Source organism: Rhamphochromis longiceps, linkage group LG10, assembly GCF_057381845.1.
Source record: "Rhamphochromis longiceps isolate RC_006_pf linkage group LG10, R_longiceps_female_GT1.1, whole genome shotgun sequence".
In the NCBI taxonomy this organism is placed as follows: domain Eukaryota; kingdom Metazoa; phylum Chordata; class Actinopteri; order Cichliformes; family Cichlidae; genus Rhamphochromis; species Rhamphochromis longiceps.
Genome location: NC_140566.1, coordinates 1,328,378 through 1,349,628, shown reverse-complemented (window position 1 = coordinate 1,349,628; position 21,251 = coordinate 1,328,378). Strand labels below are relative to the sequence as shown.

General features: G+C 42.6%; 1 protein-coding gene across 2 annotated transcripts in view; it reads left to right on the top strand.

The window, feature by feature from the left end:
* Window positions 1-21,251, top strand: part of LOC146660094 (disks large homolog 2-like) — a 178,369-nt gene that overhangs the window by 141,515 nt on the left and 15,603 nt on the right. For both annotated transcript variants that reach the window (XM_085419775.1, XM_085419776.1), the window contains 2 exons: window positions 1,765-1,921; window positions 14,930-15,032. In XM_085419775.1, coding sequence (XP_085275901.1) covers window positions 1,765-1,921; window positions 14,930-15,032 — 260 coding nt within the window. The remainder of the gene's footprint in view (window positions 1-1,764; window positions 1,922-14,929; window positions 15,033-21,251) is intronic.

The following is a 21,251-nucleotide window of genomic DNA, read 5'->3' as shown; positions in this document are numbered from 1 at the left end:
ATCTGTTATTAGACTCAACTGGCTTCTCTCAAAATGTTGCAATTTGGAGCTTTACAATAAGCTATATAAATAAAACTGAATTGAATCAAATTCTCTCAAATGGATATGTACCACAGGCCTTCAAGCTGGCTGTAGTTAAACCTTTACTCAAAAAGCATCTCTAGACCCAGCAGTCTTAGCTAATTATAGGCCAATCTCCAACCTTCCTTTATATCAAACATCCTTGAAAGAGTAGTTGTCAAACAGCTAACAGATCATCTGCAGAGGAATGGCTTATTTGAAAAGTTTCAGTCAGGTTTCAGAGCTCATCACAGCACAGAAACAGCTTTAGTGAAGGTTACAAATGATCTTCTTATGGCCTCTGACAGTGGACTCATCTCTGTGCTTGTCCTGCTAGACCTCAGTGCAGCGTTCGATACTGTCGACCATAATATCCTATTAGAGCGATTAGAACATGCTGTAGGTATCACAGGTACTGCACTGCAGTGGTTTGTATCATATCTATCTAATAGACTCCAGTTTGTGCATGTAAATGGAGAGTCCTCTTCACACACTGAGGTTAATTATGGAGTTCCACAGGGTTCAGTGCTAGGACCAATTCTGTTTACATTATACATGCTTCCCTTAGGCAGCATCATTAGAAGACATAGCATACATTTACACTGCTATGCAGATGACACCCAGCTCTATCTGTCCATGAAGCCAGATAACACACACCAATGAGTTAAACTGCAGGAATGTCTTAAAGACATAACGTGCAGAGTCGTTTCTGACCAGGATATGTCCCTGAATATGCATAATAAACAAATGTGCAGAATGCTTACTTTCACTTGCGCAGTAGCAGTTCCTAAATGCTGCCCCAAGAATATTGACTAGGGCTAGAAATAGAGCATATACTTCTCCTATACTGGCTTGTCCTATTTGGTTTTCTGCTAAAACCAGAATATAATTTAAAATCATTCTCATCACATAAGAAGGTCTCACTTTTAATCACATTTATAATCACATAAAGCTGGATGTTTAGACCTTTTACTCTCTCAGCTGTGTTAACACAGACCTGCCAGTTTCTTGAACTGGTTGTGATCAATTAATAATGTGCACGTTTTCCTACGTTTTCCCTCAACTTTAACTTTATAATAATAAGCTTTGATACAGCACTCTGTAGACAGCCAAAATTTTCAGCAACGACCTTCTGTGGATTACCATACCTGTGAAGGGTATTAACGATGATCATTTTGACAACTGTCAATATTCAGTGTTCATGTCTGTGAAGGTTGTCAGTCATCCAGGTCATCGTAGTCTAAGGAGCTTGGAAAGAAAAGCGTCTGGACTAGAACTAGAACTGAAGAAGCTTCTCGGATGAGAGGTGAAACATCTTCAAGCCACTTAAAGAAGTCCAGACACTTTTCTTTCCAAGCTCCTTAGATTCAGTACTCATAATCTTCAAATATTTTGAGATACATTAGTATATTCAAGTGTCTGTAAGTTTGTGACAGATGGAGCAAAAGAGCAAGCAAACCAGTGTGTGAAAGTGTGTAATATGATGAGGCTCCTTTTTCGTCAGCGCTAAATTGGGACAAGTGATCTAAGTAGAGCACTATCCCCCTGTGGAGCTCTGGCAGTCACTGAGCTTCAGTGTCTGCACAAAGCTTTACTCGAGCAATTGTGCAATTGTTGTCCACCTTTTAGTCTTCTTTCTGAGCTGAAGATGCTGAGACCTACTGACTCCCCTGAGCTTATGTATTATTTAAACTGTCTGCACAGGGAACCCAGGAAGGTAGTGCTCCACAAGAGTACCACGGGCTTGGGCTTCAACATCGTAGGTGGTGAAGATGGTGAGGGCATCTTTGTCTCCTTCATCCTTGCGGGAGGACCCGCTGACTTGAGTGGAGAACTGAGGCGAGGTGACCAGATTTTATCAGTGAGTATGCAAGAGCCACTATATCCACAGAGATTTACACATAGTAATGTTTCAAAATATGTTTAAGCCCGAAATTATTGATGTAGAAATTCTGATGTCACCTGCGGTTTAATTCATTATGAAAAACCTTCACAGCTCAATAGCAGCCCTATTTGAGGGTCTTTACAGTATAAAGCATCCTGAGGCAGCTGTATTCAGTTTTTTATAGACTGAATTGAACTGAATATGCAAACTGCTTACAAACAAATCTGAATAAATAAGCTGTTTTTATTTGTTGCAGTCTGAATCTCTTTGTAATGCTCTGCACAAGTACAGGCTGACTTTTGTTAAATGTGTGTGTTCCAAGGACAATGATAAAGTGTGCAATAGTTCAGGTGGCCTAGATTTACTTTCAAAGCAAATGGATGGTGGGTTTTTTCTTCTGCAGTATTGCTCCAGTATGATAACAGATAGGTGCTGTGTGTCATAGTTTATTAGCAGGTTATTTTTTTAATTAAATCTATTAAATATGTGCATTTGTAATTGACAGCTATAAATACAAAACTAGTGTTTTTCATCTTTATTGCTTTAATTGTTAAAATAATTAATAATTAATGACGAAACAGAAATTTCCTTCATTGCCAGCGAAAGCTAGGAAAGGGATAGTAAAGGACTGCTAATTTGTCTAATATTAAGAAAACACCCAGCAGAACCTCTCACAGATAATTAGGCTATTCGGCAGCATGGGAGGATTAGGGGTAAAAAATAGCATTACATAGAGGCTAAGCCTTTCAGAAAGAAAGAAGGAGAAGGGGTTAAGATTGTGTCTGCAAGCTATTTTAAAACATTGTTTTTAAATCTAAATTTGCAAAGAATGCAGAGATTTAATCAAATAAACATGTATAACCATCTAGTCATGGCATGTCTCTGAAAACTACTGTCAGGAAAGAGCCATTTGATGCATCTACAATAAAAAAAAAACTGCCATCCAAAATAAAAATAAAACTTCTAAAGGGTCTTATCCTATTTGTAGACTAAGATGACTTGCAAAGACTGAGTTGTAGTTTGACTGTTCAAATTTTTTAATTCTTTGTGGAAATGATTGAACCTGTGTTTTCTGAGCTAACAAGGAAGGGAAACATCCAGCTGTGCAAAAAACTTGCACATCTGTGAAGATACTTTTTATATTAAACATGTTGAACATGTGCTGCCATCCAGACAATCTCCTTTACAAAAAGCTCTGCTAAACCAACAGCATGGCTGCTTTAAAACCCAGAGTCCAGTCCCATCGGTCAATAGTCCCGATCTGTCACGTTAGTGGTGGATCATGATTAAACTTCTAAACAAAAGGAAGCAGAAGCAGCTTGGCAGCTGAAATCAAATAAGAATGGAAAACATCTCTTTTAAAACTACAGTGATTTAAAAAATAAGTATTTAGTAGTGCTGTCAAAATTAATGCGTTAACGCAAATTAATCCGCCATCATGGTCAACGCGATTAAAATTTTTAACGCAATTAACGCATCTGGAGTACAGAATGACTCAAAATCCCTAAAATGTTTCTGTTAACTCATTTCGGGCAGTTTGGCCAAGCAGAGTTACCTTCGCACATGCGCAAATGGGCAGTTGATCTGGTAGTGACGGGCAGCTGAACCAATCAACTCAATATGGAAGATGATAAACGCACATCGGCCCTCTCGACGGGAAATTTGAGTATTAAAAAACCAAGAAGACGGAACAGTCGACCAACATAAAGTCTTATGCATGTTGTGCAAGAAGGAATTTTCACTGAAGCACTTCCTGCTTAAAATATCACATTGACGCGAAGCATACGTTAGCCAGGATGCTGCTAGCACTTTAGCTAACGCGTCACCCAGCTTGGACAAACCACTCACGGAGCATCGCGGACTCAGTAAGTCGACCTCGGACATATTGACTGACGCAATCGCCAAGTGGATTGCAACAAGCTGCTTTTCTCGAGTCTGCTCATGCAAAATGAAATGTGATTAATATTGAATAAAAATTATATTTAATCGTGATTAATCAAAATTAATCCAAAGTAACCCTGTGATGAATCTGATTAGACATTTTAAATATTTTGTTTGACAGCAGTTTGATATAATTATATATTAGTTTATACTTACCTATTAGGTTTTTTTTTTTTAAGTTGCATTTCACAGGAGAAAGCCTGTGCTAAAAGACTGAAGAAAACTATTCAAATTCTCTTTGAATTTAAGCATTTAACATTCTTTGTGTTTATACTTCATTATATTGCATAAATGTATGTTACAAGCTTAAATATAAAGTTGAAAAAATGTAATTGCAACCAGGCTTTTGATCAAGTAACTGCGATTCATTGCGATTAAAATTGTGAGATTAATTAGTTAATTTTTTTTATCTATTGACAGCACTAATATTTAGTTTTACACATTTAAATTAAAATCAAAATAATTAATGTTGCAGAATTAAAGTCACATTTCCATTGAATTCAGTTCAATTCACTTTTATTCATACAGCACTAAATCACAACAACAGTCGCCTCAAGGTGCTTTTCATTATAAGGTAGACCCTAAAGTAATAGATACAGAGAAAACCCCAACAATCATATGACCCCCTATGAGCAGCACTTTGGTGACAGTGGGGAGGAAAAACTCTCTTTTAACAGGAAGAAACCTCCAGCAGAACCAGGTTGAGTCCAATAACAGATTAAATGCCATGTTGAGGCTGTCATTTTTAGCATCTACACGAATGTTAAAATCACCCACAATAATTATTTTATCTGAGCTCAGAACTAAATTAGATATAAAGTCTGAGAAATCAGACAGAAACTCTGTGTAAGGACCAGGTGGACGATAGATGATAACAAGACAGGTTTCTGAGTTTACAGCTGGGGTGGACGAGGCTAAGCATCAGGCTTTCAAATGAATTAAAAGTCTGTCTTGGTCTTTCATTAATTAATAGGCTGGTGTGAGAAATTGCTGCCACACCTCCCCCTCGGCCTGTGCTTCGAGGTTTCTGGTAGTTAGAATGACTCGGGGGTGTTGATTCATTTAAACTAACATAATCATCCTGCTGCAACCAGGTTTCTGTAAGGCAGAGTAAATCAATTTGTTGATCAATTATTAAGTCATGTACTAACAGAGACTTGGAGGAGAGAGACCTAATATTTAATAATCCACATTTCACTGTTTTACTCTTTGGTTCAGATGTGGATACTGTATTGTTCTTTCTTTGTAATTGTTTATGTTTAAGTTGTTTGTTGCTGGTTTTTAGTTTGTTTTTTGTCTGTTTGGAAGCTGACACAGTCTCTATGGAGATGGGTTTTTGGGGGGGTAGCAGGAGGAGAGAAGCTGCAGAGAGGCGTTTTGGGGGGTTTAATAAATTTGACCAGATTTCCAGAAATGAGAGCTGCTCCATCCAAAGTGGGATGGATGCCGTCTCTCCTAACAAGACCAGGTTTCCTCCAGAAGGTTTCCCAATTATCTATGAAGCCCACATCGTTTTTTGGACACCACTCAGACAATTTCAAATTCAAATTCAAATTCAAATTCAAATTTTATTTGTCACACACACACAACCATACACAGTATGACATGGGGGTGAAATGCTTGTAGCTGTACAATGCCCGACCATTAAATGACAGAAGAAAAGTTCTACAATATTTACAATTTACTACAAAAATTTACAAATTAACTTAGGAATTTACAGTAAAGAATGTGCAAATAGCAGAAGAGATTATAAAGATAAGGATTATAAATTATAGGAATTATAGGATTATAGGAAATGTGTGGTGGTGCGTGTGGTGACGTGTGTGAGAGTCCAGTCTTATAGTGACGTGTTTGGGAGAGTCCAGTCTACACCTGGTTCAGGGCCCGAATAACCTGTGGGAAGAAGCTCCTCCTCATTCTCTCTGTTTTGGCCTTAAGGGAGCGGAAGCGCTTCCCAGCCCTCAACAGTGAGAAGAGTCCATTGTTGGGATGGGAGAGGTCCATCATAATCTTCCTAGCTTTGGACTTGCACCGCTTGGTGTAGATGGACAGCAGGTCAGGGAGCTCTGATTGAATGATGCGTTCTGCCGAGCGCACCACCCTTTGCAGATCTCGTCTATCCTGCTTGGTGCTGTTCCCAAACCAGGTGCAGATGTTTGACGTCAGGACGCTCTCGATGGTGCAGGAGTAGAAGTTCTTGAGCACCTTCAGTGGCAGATGGAAGTCTCTAAGTCTTCTGAGGAAGAAGAGACGCTGACGGGCTTTCTTAACCAGGGTGTTTATGTGACAGGACCATGACAGGTCCTGAGTGATGTGGACACCCAGGTATCGGAAACTGTCCACTCTCTCCACTGGCGTGCCACTGATGATGAGGGGTTTGTAATTCCTCGCCTGCTTTGTAGTGAAGTCCACGATCAGCTCCTTAGTCTTGCTGATGTTTAGGAGGAGGTTATTCTCCTGGCACCAGGTCTCCAGGTTCCTAATCTCCTCCAGGTAGGCCGTCTCGATGTTGTCGGAGATCAGGCCCACAACAGCAGTGTCGTCAGCAAACTTGACAATGGAGGTGGTGTCGGATGTGGCTACACAGTCATAAGTGTACAGTGAGTACAGCAGGGGGCTTAAAACACAGCCCTGAGGCACTCCAGTGCTGAGTGAGATGGAGGGGGAGACTTGTTTTCCCACCCTCACTGATTGGGGTCTGTCTGTGAGGAAGTTGAGGATCCACTGACACAGTGATGAGCTGAGTCCTAGATCCGTCAACTTGGTGAAAAGCTTAGAGGGAATTATTGTGTTGAATGCTGAACTGTAGTCCACGAACAGCATCCTAACATAATTCCCTCTGCCAGTGTCCAGGTGACTCAGGGATGTGTGGAGCAGGTGAGATATGGCATCGTCTGTGGAACGATTAGTCCGGTAAGCAAACTGAAGTGAGTCGATGGTGGGAGGAAGTGAAGAAGTGATGTGATCTCTCATCAGTCTTTCAAAACACTTCATCACAATTGAAGTCAGTGCTACTGGACGGTAGTCATTGTGGCAAGCGGGCTGTTGTTTCTTTGGAACAGGGACAATAATGGACCGTTTGAAGCACGTGGGAACCACAGCTTGGGCCAGGGAGAGGTTGAAGATCTCCGTGAACACCGGTGCTAGTTGATCAGCGCAGGCTCTAAGGACCCGGCCAGGGATTGCATCTGGTCCTGCTGCCTTCCTGGTGTTCACCCTCCTGAAGGTGTTCCTCACGGCATGCTCTGTGATGACGAATGCATTTTCTTCACTGGTGCACTCCGAGTGCGCGCAGCCGTTTGTTGTTTTAATTGCTGCGGCGTCGAAGCGAGCATAAAACGTGTTCAGCTCATCAGCCAGTGAAGCATCGGCATTCATCATTGAAGAAGCTGGTCGTTTATAGTCCGTTATAGTCCGCAGTCCTTTCCACAGGCTCCTAGAGTCGCACTGTCGTAGCTGTGACTCTAGTTTTTCCCCGTAGCTCCGCTTTGCCTTTCGGACCGCGCTGCGCACGTTGTAGGACGCAGCCTTGTATAGGTCCATATTACCGGAGACAAGCCCTTCATTGTAGGCAGCGGTGCGTGATCTCAGAGCGTCGCGGATGTTTTTATCCACCCACGGCTTCTGGTTGGGAAACGTTCGGATGATAGTTCTTTCTGCTGTGTCGTCCGCTAGTTTCCCGATAAATCCCACAACCGCTTCCGTAAACATGTTGATGTCATCAGAGCTGCGCCGAAACATGTCCCAGTCTGCGTCATCCAGTGCGTCCTGCAGCGCGGCCACCGATTGGTCCGTCCAGCGAGCGACCTCCCTCCTGATTGGTGGTTGCTGCTTTAGCCTTTGTTTGTAAGCAGGTATGAGGAAGATGGCGGAATGGTCTGATTTTCCAAATGCCGGCAGGGGTTGAGCCTTGTAACAGTTCTTGAACGGGGTGTAGCAGTGGTCTAATGTCCTCGTGCCCCGGGTGGGGCAGTTGATGTGCTGGTGAAGGTTGTGAAATGTCCGTTTGAGATTCACTCTGTTAAAATCTCCCATAACAATGAGTGCGGCATCTCGGTGAAGTGTTTGTTGATGTGTGAGAGCCTCATGTAGCTCACATAAGGCAGTGTCCGAGTCCGCGTGAGGCGGAATGTAAACAGTGCAGGCAATGACCGCAGTGAATTCCCGAGGGAGATAGAAAGGGCGACACTTAACGATCAAAAGCTCCAGATTGGGCGAGCAAGAGCGTGTGAGTGGGGAGATGTTTGTGCTGTCGCACCATCTGTTGTTCACCATCAAACACACTCCACCACCTCTTTTCTTCCCCGACTCCATTGTCCTGTCCATGTGGTAAACCGAAAAGAACCCCGTCGGCTGCACGGCGTGGTCTGGTATCGCTGGGTTCAGCCAAGTCTCGGTGAAGCAGAGGAGGTTGCAGTCCCGAATGTCTCTCTGGAACTTGATTCTGGCTCTGAGGTCATCAAGCTTGTTCTCGATGGATTGAACATTGGCTAGCAGGATACTGGGCATGGGTGCGCGGTGTGCGCGAGCCCGTAGCCTGTTCCTGATGCCGGCTCTTTTACCTCGAGGCCGTCGCTTAGGGTCGCGTCCTTTGTTCTCTCTCAGGATCTCCTTTGGCCAGGTTGGGTCCGGAGTTAAACATGGTGAAATGTTCGTGTACTGCAGACCAATAGAAACCAAAGTGTCTCTACTGTAGCAGATTTGTGTGTTTTGCATGATGCCCATGCAAGATTATCGCAGATATAGCAAAAAGTGACGAAAAAGTGGAGAAGTTAGGGCAGAGCATCCAGCACGGCAGCCGACCTCACCGGCGCCATTTTAATCACACTTTAATCATTTAAGGAGAACATCCAGCTAAACATGTCACTCCTGGTCTGATTGGGAAGGGGACCAGAGAAAACTACATTTTCTAAACCATCGCTACTTTGTTTTATGTAGCAACGGAAGGTGGGGATTTCAGAAGAAGACATACAGCTCATTAAATACATGATGGATATACATGGGGCAGAATAATGGAGTAAATCCAGTCTAAAGGATGATGTATCATTATCTTTACACCTCAAAAAAACAACAACCCTGAACTTGTTACTATTGTTACTAGCTTCCAGGCTTAAAGGATCATGATCCTATGTCAATCCATTGTTCAGGGAAATTGTGTCCAGGAAACTCAATCCAATGAGTCCTTTGCCAAACCAGCATCTCTCGAAGTTACAGTCCTTTGCCTTCCCTCCCTCTGCTAACAACTGGACCACAGTTTGCAATTTAAAAAAAGAGGAAGACAGTCTTGATCTCCCCCAATCACCTGAAGCTCAGGTTTACTGTCCTGAATGAACAACAGTCAAAAGTGACAAAATCCACCTTTTGGCACTCTTGTAGCTATCTTAAAGGCTTAAAGGCTTGTGCCAGGGTACCAATTTTTGTGGTAGTGTTGTTTGAGGTTTGAAAACAGCAGAGGTGCTGCCTTTTGAGAAAATGCTTCTCAGCTATTCCGATACTCCTGACACTGAAGGGATCATTAAGGATTTTTGCTTAGGCAGCAGCTGTCCTTTACTCCTAGAGTGCTTGGAGATTTTTTTAGGTGCTTTCCCAACTTTGACAAATGTCCATCTATGATAATTAGATTTACTCAGGGACTTTTTGATATAACGTTCCTCCACTTCCATGGCTGCTGTGTCTGTGGGGAAGCTGTTTGCTCTGTGTTGTAGTGTCCTGATGACACTATATGCTCCAGTGGATGATGGGAATCTAACCTTAAATATTAGTCAGTGTTTACTGTACACACTGACTTCATATGTCCCCCATTACTGGTGGAAATTTCACAGCCTAAGAAGGCTAGACTTTTTATTTTTCATATTCTCCCTGGTGAACTTATATATAAGTTTAAAAGGCCGGTAAGTATCCTGGGGCAACATACTGTGTGTGACTGCTAAATAGAAAGCATTTAGATGTAGTGGACCAGGAATACAAAGTAGGATCGTAGAGAAAACCAGGGAACAAGGGAGAACAATATTGAGGGACGACACGATAATGAAGCTTGAGTGCTTCCTTTAGCATAGGATACACTTGACCATCCTTTATGATAGGGAAAGCGAAATCTGTCCAAAAATTTAGACAGGGGGAACAAAACTGAACCCAAGGCACATGAGACAGGGACTATCAAAATAAAACAGGAAAAGCAGAGTCAGGAGAAACAAACAAACAGACACAACAGACTCTCACAGGAGACACTGGGATAAGACACAAAAGGAACCTAATTGACAAGAAACCATCAACCAGAAACAGAAAGTAAACTCAAAGACATAAAAAGAACTAAAACCAAGATTAAACCATATAAAACTTGAACTTTTATCTTCTTCATAATGCCAAGGAAAGAATCAAGACTACAAAGTTAAACTCAAAATGCTGACAAATGACAGCTTTGTACATTCCAGTCAATGCTAACACTAGCACATCTCTCTTATTATTGGCAGACACCATACAAACACTACTACAGTGGACCCAACGGCACACATATTACTGCAGGTGATTTTAATCAGGCAAACTTAGAGTCTGTCCTGCCTAGATTTTACCAGCATGTAAGATGTGTGACCAGAGGGGAAAACACTTTGGCTCAAGTTTATACAAGCATAAAACACAGAGTGTGTTATCTCCCACACAGAGGCCGGTCTGACCACTTCTCTGTGATCCTCTCCCCTGAATACATCCACAGACGTATACACAGAAGCAGCACAATTCCTCTGAGTCAAGTGTCTTTGGCAATAAGGACTTGACTGTTCATACAGAAGCTGTTCTATCCATCAACTTCTGTGTGGGAAATGTAGCAGCAGAAAAATGTGTGTTTCCCAATCAAAGGTCCTGTAAGCTGTCAAACGTGTCCCCAAAGCCCACAATTCCACTTTCAGGGAAGTATATAGTGCTGCCAGAGCTGACCTGAAGAGCGGAATCAGGAAAATTGGAGCATAGAAAATCAACTCTCCCATAATAACCTTTGGTAGGGTATCCAGCGTATTGTCAACTTCAGGAGGCAGACCAACACAGTCATGGACACGAGCATCACACTTAGCAAAGGAGCTTCTCACGCTTTGAGACACCTCCCCCGTAATCCACTATTCTGTCTCAACCATTAACACCTTCCAAGTCCCAGTTTTGAGCTCCCAACCATTGACTGTACAGGTTCAGGATGTAAAGTGGATGTTAAGAGGGGTTGGTGCCAGGAAAACATCTGGACTTGACAGTATCAGATTTTTTAGGGACTGTGTTCACAGTCTTCACCAGAATTTTCAACCTCTCTCTGAGATAGGCTTTCATCCCATGCTTTAATTATTCCTGTGTTCAGAGCCTATATCAACCGGCTCTGAACACCACAAAGACAAAGAAGATTATTCTGGATTTTAAGAGATTATTTACCAGAACAGACAAGATGAGAAAAAAGACAAGAAAAATATACAAATTCCCCACTCACCCCTAGTGCTCCGATTACCACTGGGACCACTGTTACCTTCACCCTCCACATCTTCTCCAGCTCTTCTCTGAGACCTTGGTATTTCTCAAGCTTCTCGTGTTCCTTCTTCCTGATGTTGCTTTCATTCACTTTCACAATGTCTATCACGATGTCCACCTTCCTCTGCTTGTCCAACACTACTATGTCCGGTTGGTTAGCCACCACTATATTGTCCGTCTATATCTGCAAGTCCCACCGAATCTTAGCTCGGTCATTCTCCTTGGGGGCGTCTCCCATTTTGACCTCGGGACTTCCAGGTTATATTCGGCACAGATGTTCCTGTACACTATGCATGCCACTTGGTTATGGCGTTCCATGTATGCCCTGCCTGCTAGCATCTTGCACCCTGCTGTTATGTGCTGGATTGTCTCTGGGGCATCTTTACACAGCCTGCACCTGGGGTCTTGCCTGGTGTGATAGACCCCAGCCTCTATGGATCTTGTACTCAGAGCTTGTTCTTGTGCTGCCATGATTAGTGCCTCTGTGCTGTCTTTCAGTCCAGCTTTGTCCAGCCACTGGTAGGATTTCAGCCACCTCCTCTATCTGCCGGTGGTACATACCGTGCAGGGGCCTGTCCTTCCATGATGGTTCCTCCTCTTTCCTGTATTTCTGCTGGCTGAGGTATTCACTAAACACGCGGTCGGTTGGGGCCATCTTCCTGATGTACTTGTGGATTTCCTTTGTCTCATCCTGGATCGTGGTACTGACACTCACCAGTCCCTGAACTCCCGCCTTACACCTAGCGTACAGCCTCAGGGTTCTGGACTTGGGGTGAAGCCCTCCATGCATGGTCAGTAGTTTCATTGTCTTGATGTCAGTGGCTTCTATCTCCTCCTTTGGTCAACTTATTATCCCAGCAGGGTACCTGACCACAGGCAGGGCGTAGGTGTTGATAGCCCGGATCTTGTTCTTATCGTTTAGCTCATAGGTGTCAAACTCTGGCCCGCGGGCCAAATTTGGCCCGCAGCCTAGTTACATTTGGCCCGCGAAGCCATACCAAATTACTATTAGAGCTGGCCTACTGGTATTATACAGCTAATATATATATTGTTTAGCATTAAACTTTCCTTATTCCATATTCAGTTTTTCAGCAAAACTTGTTTGAGTCCATAAGAAAAGATTCATTCTCATATCTGGAGGAAGATTTTTTTTTTCAATAAATATTAATGTTAGCCCGCAACTTTGTTCCAGTTTTGAATTTTGGCCCACTGTGTAATTGAGTCTGACACCCCTGGTTTATCTGACTTGTCAGGACTTGCTTTACCCTCTGCAGGTACTTTGTGGTTGCAGCTTTCTTAGCAACCTCTTCATGGTTCCCATTTGCCTGTGGGATCCTCAGTTACTTGTAGCTAACCTCTGTATCTGCAATGTTGCCTTCTGGTAGTTTGATCCCCTCAGTTCTGACTACCTTTTCTCTCTTTGTTATCATCTGACTACACTTCTCCAGTCTGAAAGACATTCCAATGTCATTGCTGTATAGCCTGGTAGTGTGGATCAGTGAATCAATGTCTCGTTTACTCTTGGCATACAGCTTGATGTCATCCATGTACAGGAGGTGGCTGACAACTGCTCCATTCCGTAGTTGGTATCCGTAGCCAGTCTTGTCAATGATCTGACTGAGGGAATTCAGGCCTATGCAGAACAGCAGTGGGGACAGAGCATCTCGTTGGTAGATCCCACACTTGATGGTGACTTGTGCTATGGGCTTGAAGTTGGAAATTAGTGTTGTACACCACATCCCCATTGAGTTCCTGATGAAGGCTCTTAGGGTACTGTTGATCTTGTACAGTTCTAGGCATTCCAGTATCCAGGTGTGGGGCATTGAATCATAGGCCTTCTTATAATCAATCCAGGCAGTGCCCTGTGCACTGGAGGCTGATTGGTCAGCCTAGTCTTGCAGTCTTGGCTGACTGCTCGGTCTACCAGTAGTTGGTGCTTTGCACGTCTAGTATTCTTGCTAATCCCTTTCTGTGCCCCACTCATGTATTGAGCCATGTGCCTGTTCATCTTAGACGCTATAATGCCTGACAGGAGCTTGTACTGAGTGGTACTGAGGCAGGTTACTGGCCGGTAGTTGGATGGGACCGGTAATTTCTTGGTGATCATCACTATCCGGTCTTCAGTTTGCCATTCTGGGTGTGGCTGGTCTATTAGCAGCTTGTTCATTTGTGCTGCCAGACGCTCGTGGAGTGCAGTCAGCTTTTCAGCCAGTAGGCGTGAACCATGTCTGGGCCTGGTGCTGTCCAACTCATACTGGAGACCCTTGCTTGGATATCTGCCACTGTGATGGTCACTGGACCCTGTTCAGGGAGGTCGCTGTGGTCTGCCCTCAGATCCACTAGCCACTGAGCATTGCCGTTATGGGTTGTGTCCTTCTCCCATATGCTCTTCCAGTATTGCTCCGTCTCCAGCCTTGGTGGTGCTGTTCTCAAACTGTTCCCCTGCCACTCGGCTGGTTCTGAGGAGAACAGCTGGTTTATTCTCCTGCCTTCGATCTCTCTGGTGTACCCCTTAAAGCAGCTGGCGAAGGCTGTGAGTCTTTGCTTGGCAGTTTCCACGGCCTGTGGTATGAGACAGTTTGCTGTACTTCTTAGGCACCTTCTTCATCGCACCTTTCTGCAGCTCCAATAGTTGGCTAACCTCCCTCCATGCTACCTTGATTTTGGCCTCAAGTCTCCTTCTCCATGTTCAACTTGTAGCCAAGCATCTCACTGATCACTGCTGCCGTAGTGTAGATCAGCTGGTTATGGTCACAGTAGGTATTGTCCAGAGTGCTGCATTCATATCATCTAGTAGATCTTCTGAGGGTATGTTGTCTTGGTACCCAGCTACAGAGGATCCAGGTTTCAAGCTGATCCAGGTTTCAAATGGGCATTGGAAATAACACCCAATGACCAAAAAACTAGTTTGGTTGATGAAGCAGTATATAGGCCAGCCAACCAGACATTGTGGGGGTTAAAAAGGAACACAAGACTGTAGTTTTGGTTTCAGCAACAGCAGGAAGAAAGAGCATGAGAAAACAGAGAAGTACCAGGGGCTGAATGAACAATTGGTGCAATTGTGGAACATAAAATCCAGAATGGTCCCAGTGGTAGTAGGAGTAGTAGAGTAGGAGCTGTAACCCCAGAACTGGAAGAGGGCTCCAGCACGTTCAGCCCACAACATCAGTGGTCTGCGTCAGTAGTAGGAACAGCTGAGGTACTCCATAGAACCTTCGACCTCAGGAGGACCCAAGCTTGAGGATCATACACACATACCTCTCTCCTCCCCACAACCCCCACCCCACCTGCGGGGATGAAAGATAGTGAAAAGTTTCAGCTTTAATTTTAATTAAGGGCTTTGACAATTGTCATTTGGGAAAATTCACAATAAAATTGATAAATGGGTTAAACTAAATCTGAAGCTGAATTGTCCTCCTATTAATGGACACCATGCATTAACACTGAGGTGAAATAAAGTACACTTTTTTGTATTGCAGGTCAATACACAATATACAGTAAAGCAAACTGTAATAAAATAATTCAACTTTGTTGTTAAAATAGGTCAATGGCATTGACCTACAAGGAGCCACACATGAACAAGCAGCTGCAGCCCTAAAAGGAGCAGGACAAGTGGTCACCATCATTGCTCAGTACAGACCTGAAGGTAAGTCAGCTGAAAAAAGTTAATGCACTTTACAAGCACACCAATCATGTGGTGTAAATGCCTTATTAATCAGCACAAACCTAACACAGGACAATGCTTAAATAGATCTTTGCGGGCCTCTAAGTAAATTGGCTATAATTGGGCCAAGTGATGACCTCCTTATGTACAGTTGTGCACATAAGTTCACATACCCTGGCAGAATTTATGATTTCCTAACCATTTTTCAGACAATATGAATGATAACACAAAAACTTTTCTTTTCATTCATGGTTGGTGTTTGGTTGTTATACTCAAGGCTCCATTGAGGTGTCTACAAGATGTCATGAGGTACAAGCCGGAGGTCGTCTATGTCCCTGGCAAAACATTTGTCATTCAAGATTCAAGATTCAAAGTGTTTATTGTCATGTGTACAGAAGAAATAGCATTTCAATAAACACTTTGAATCTTGAATCTCGAATGACATCGCCAATACGTTGTCGCGTAGCCCACAGGCTTGGGCAGATTGCTACGTAGCCACTGTGATACAGGGCATTCCAGCATCTCCAAGCTGAATGTAGAGCATTAAAGAGACACTGCAACTGATGGCGACTTACAGACTGCCATCACCTACATACGCAGGGGATGGCCTGTATACGGAAGTAGTGTGCCACCGAACATCAAAGTGTACATGAAGGTGAAGAATGAGCTATCAGAGGCCAAAGGCCTGGTTATACGAGGCTGCCAAACATCGAGGTGGACGACGCTGTCACCTACCTGCTGCATCGGGTCTTCTCTCATCTGGAGAGAACCAGTTGCATTGTGAGAGTCATGGTTTTTTTTTTATTTCTCCAGTGCCTTCAACACAATCCAGACCTCAGTGCTAAGTGGGAAGCTGCAGGGAAAGGGAGTGGACCATCACTGTCCTCGTGGATTGTTGACTACCTCACCAGTAGATCCCAGTATGTGACTGCGGGACTGTGTGTCTGAGGTGGTAGTCTGTAGCACGGGGCCCCACAAGGAACAGTACTTGCTCCTTCCCTCTTCACCCTGTACACTGCAGACTTCAGTTATAACACGGACACTTGCCATCTCCAGAAGTTCTCAGACGACACCGCCATTGTGGGCGGTGTGAATTAGGGAGTAGACCTAACTCAGCAAACTGGTCAGGAGGGCCAGCTCTGTCCTGGACCATCCGCTGAAGTCCATCGAGCAGGTTGGGGAGGATGTTGTCTAAGCTAACATCCATCATGGACATCACCTCCCACCCCCTGAATGAGACTGTACGAGCACTGAGCAGCTCGTTCAGCAGTGGACTTTTACACCCACAGTGTAGGAAGGAGCGCTACCGCAGGTCATTCTTACAGCAGCCGTCAGACTCTATGACACAGTTTAACATCCTTTGGTCATCTTACTCACCAGCTTGTTTGTTCACTGTACATTTTATACATATCTCTGTACAATCTTTCTATACATATTTCTGTACATCGTTACCTGTAAATACGAACTTCAGTTGCTTATGTATATAGGACCACTTTGTGTCTCCCTTTTATATTTTATATTCCCCTTGCTATAAGAGCTGTGTAACACCCACATTTTTCATCCGGAGATAATAAAGGTTTATTCTATTCTATTCTATTCTATTCTATTCTATATACTGGGTTATGTTAGTGCCCATGTTGCCCATCTGATATGTTTTTGTGGCAGGGCTGCCTAGTGCCAGTTTTATTCCTAGCTGTCGTACCCGTTGTTGTGCTGTTATAACTGATGCTGAGCACATGTTCAATAAAGCAAACAACTGTATTTACTCTTTTTAGATAATAATCACAAAACAAACTACCCCACCTACATACCCAGTTCTTACTACCCTGTATTGCCCCTTTTAACATCAATGACAGCTTGAAGTATTTTGTCATAGTTGTGGATGAGGCTCTATACTTTCTCAGATGGTAAATCTGCCCATTCTTCCTGGCAAAAAGCCTCCAGTTCCTGTATTTCTTGGGCTGTCTTGCATGAACTGCAAGTTTGAGGTCTCCTCAGAGTGGCTCAATGATATTGAGGTCAGGAGTCTGTCATGTCACTTTATTCTGCTGTAGCCAATGACAGGCCAACTTGGCCTTCTGTTTTGCATCATTGTCATGTTGAAATGTCCAAGTACGTCACATTTGCAGCTTCCAGGCTGATGAATGCAAAATTTACTCAATTTAAAAAAAAATTCCTTTTTTGATAGCTTACTGCATTCCTATTGCCATCAATTCTGATGAAATATCCTGTGCCTTTGTAGCTCACACATCCCAAAACATCAGCTATCCATCACCATGTTTCACATCAGGAATGGTGGCCCTTTCACCGTTCGCCTTGTTGACTCCTCTCCAAGTGGCAAACGTTCAGTTTAAGTCTCATCACTCTAAATGACTTTGTGCCAGAAGGTTTGAGGCTTGTCTCTGTGCTGTTTGGCATATTGTAAGTGGAATACTTTGCGGCATTTGTGTAGTAATGGCTTCCCTCTGGCAACTCGACTATGCAGCCCATCTTTCTTCAAGTCCCTCCTTATTGTGCATCTTGAAACAGCCACACCACATTTTCAGAGAGTCCTGTGTGAAGCCTGAAGTTATTTGTACATTTTTCCTTGCATCCCCAACAGTTTTTCTGGCACTTGTAGCTGAAATTTTAGTTGGTCTACTTGACTGTGGTTTGGTTTCGACAGAACCCCCAATTTTCCACTTCTTAATTAGAGTTTGAACATTGCTGATATTTTCTTATATACCTTTCCTTTTTTATAAAGTTCAACTTTTCCCGCAGATCCTTTGACAATTCTTTTGCTTTCCTCATGACTTAGAATAACATCAGTGAATGAAAGATGCACGGGTCTGTCAGGAGCCCAGAAAGTCACTGACCTTTTATACACACCCACTGATTACAAGCAAACACATCACAGGTGACGATGGTGACATTTCATAGCCTTTCTAACCTTTTTGTGTCAAGTTGTGTGCAAGTCACCAGGGTATGTAAACTTTTGATCTGGGTCATTTGGGTAGTTTGTGTTGTGTTTTAAAAAAAAAAGAGTAACCACAGTTTGACAATAAATGGCGTCAGCCAACAACGAGTGAAAGAAAAGGTTGTGTGTTATCATCCATACTGTCTGAAAGTTCTGCCAGGGTATGTAAACTTATGAGACACCTACGGAATTAGCACCTATGCACTTATATTCAATGGACGCAATGTAAGAATCTCACAGAAGTCGTTTCACTCTTGAACACTTTGTCAGACAAAGATTAGTTCATTGTAGTGTAAAAATGTTTCTTTATTGCAATATCTGCATTGGAAACACCCCCATACACAAGCAAATGAAACACAGTCAGAATGAATATATGTGTGGACAAGATGTTTGCAAACCAATTTACAGCATTTCAAGAAAATATATTATTGTGAAGTTTATTCACCGAGGCAGCATATACGTTGAATACGTCCACAGTGTTTCACAAATAAAGAAAAAGAGAACCAAAGTATTTTTAGTTCCCATTTAATGTGAAAATTCTCACTGAGCGACCCCTTAAAAACACTTAAGTCTATCTCTCATTAATGAGATTTAAGTTTAGTTTTTGTGTCATTTTTAATCTTATCTTCTATCAGAATTCCTCTCTAGGAGCTACGTGGACTCAGTGAAGTGTTGATCAGCTGATCAGAAATCTAAAACAATTTGCTTCCCCAAACAGGTTATTGGAAGGATTTTTATTGAGAGTACTGCACAGGTGATTTGGGGTGGACGTGGGCGATAATTAGTAAACAGAAAGTACTTAAACAAGAAATGCTTGTATAGTGCTTGTATTTCATACCTTGGGATCTTGTATCTTGGGTAGAGCGTGAACCACTTGCTTTTCCAACGTGTAACTGCATCAGTAGTTTCCATCCACCATTTGCTCTTTCTGCCGTGTGGATTGCAACTAGCAAGTGCAGCTGGTAATGCTTGGGTCATTTGATCACATTTGAGTCCATCACCAGCTGCTAGCTTCTGCTCCTTCACAGCCTGATTGTGTTTTTGCCTCAGGTGGTGGGTGAAACAAGTTTGTGGTTTCCCACATTAGGAGGAACAATTTTATTGCATATTTTGCAAAGTGCTGTGTTTTGTTGAAGGTTGTTGAAGTATTTAGGTAATAAATTCTCATTTAACAAGCATTCTGCTTCTTTAAACTGATTTTTTGCTAAATTTCAAGCCACTGATTTAATCATCACGTTTTCTCCACTCCACCAGGTTTATGACCTGAAAAACATTCCTGATCTCCATCCAATTAAAATCTACAACTGGGCGCTTTTTAGACAGTCGCTTTGATGTTTTATTTAAAACATCTTAGAGCTATTAGCCAAAACACTTGGTATAACCTAGCACAGTGAACTGTGTGTCCTTAAAAAAACTGAGGAATGTGGAAGCAGTAGGTCTAAAAAATAACCTACAGCAGATAAACCGTATCTGAAAGTCATGTTCTTAAGAAACAGGAGGAAAAAGCAAAACCTGACCTGAAAGACATGTCTGCTCCTTCAGTGGATCTATCTGCTGTTCATCAGTCTCATCAGAAATGTCTTATTTTGTCTTCGTTTCTGCTAAGGCTGACGAGAAGTCACCAAGTGAAACAAACATGTGTATAAAGTTTAAGTTGTCATCAGTATATACAGAGGTAAGGAGGGAGGTACAACAGTGTGTGTATACAGCCATCAGTGAAACACAGTAAAGGCTCCATCATGGTCATACCACCCTGATTAGCTTCCAAGATCTTGTCCGATCTTGGAAGCTAATCAGGGTTGGGCCTAGGTACTTGGGTGGGACGCTGCCTCCCCATTGGTGTGTTAAAGCCAGTGTGTCCACCTATCATTGTCCAGTATTTTTCCTATGGCCTTGTGCTGTATGGCTGTGGCAGTTTCTTTCAACCCTCTATTCTATAATACATATTTGTGTAGTAAAATATAAACGCGTGTAAATTATGAGGTAATTGTGAATATAAATAATGAGTTATACAAGATAAAAAATAAATTCTAACAAGCATCACTTCTTGTTCATGTTACAATGCACAGTACAGTGTGTGTGTGTGTGTGTGTGTGTGTGTGTGTGTGTGTGTGTGTAATCTCTATGTGCTTTATCCAAAGCACACACTCTGTTGATTTACCTCATTGTTCTCACAGTGTTCATTCACTGTGTGTAGCTGCAACACTTTAAACATAATAGGCTTGATGTTCTGTCCTTCTACCCTCGCTCAGATATAATGGGAGACAGTCCCACCTTTGTCAACAGTATAAACCATGTATTTGTTTTTTATATTTGTTTTTTAAACGCAAAGAAAACTTATTAAATGTCAAACGTCAAGCAAGAATGATCAATTATGAACTAGGCATAATTCAAACCATGGACATTTGTTCTTAAAAAACACATCTGTTACAGATTAAACGCTGTGAATATTTCTGCTAATTTATTACAATTCTGAAAAGTTGTTATGATTTCAGCAACTTTTCTAATATCGACTTCAGCTTCCTCTCCTGTCTTCACGAGACAGTTTAGCTCGCTGGGCTTGAGCACCAAACACTGTCTATGAAACAGTGTTCAATAAATTAGTGCTTTAATATTAACATTTTTATGTTTCTGGTTAAAACAGGAAAGACAGTAAGTGGCTCACTTTTGTGTTGCCAAAGTGAGTCAACATGTTCAGTGCAGAACTGGTGGATCCTCCTGCACTGGAACAGGAGGAAGAAAAGCTAGGGTCTGTGGAGCAGAGTATTTGGGTGAGGCGCTGCCGGGTCTCCGGACCAACAAGCCTAAGTGCCAGCTGGCTACCAAAGAATTTGCAGCAATTTAGAGCAATTTGCCAACAATATGTTTACAAAAAACAAGAAACAAAGAAACTTAGTGTTTGTCTCCTAGTAGTTAGTAGTTTAGTTATTTTCCTGTTATTTAAAAAAGAGGTCAAGTATTAGTGAGAAAACAATATAGCCAGCCACAGTGATTTCATACTGACACATTGTCAGACTCACAGTCTTGCGTTCCTTCTTTTTCTTTTGCTCCCTTCAGGTGTTGCCTCACCCCGTCTGTAACATCCTCCTCTGTCGCATAAACTCTGTCCATGTCCTCATCAGCATATATAAATATACAAATATGTTTTCAAAGGTAGTCTTATTTTTTTAATTCCTTTTTTCATATATTGCCACATCACAAGAAAAGTTGCCTCAAAGTGCTTTTTATAGCAGTACAAAGAAACA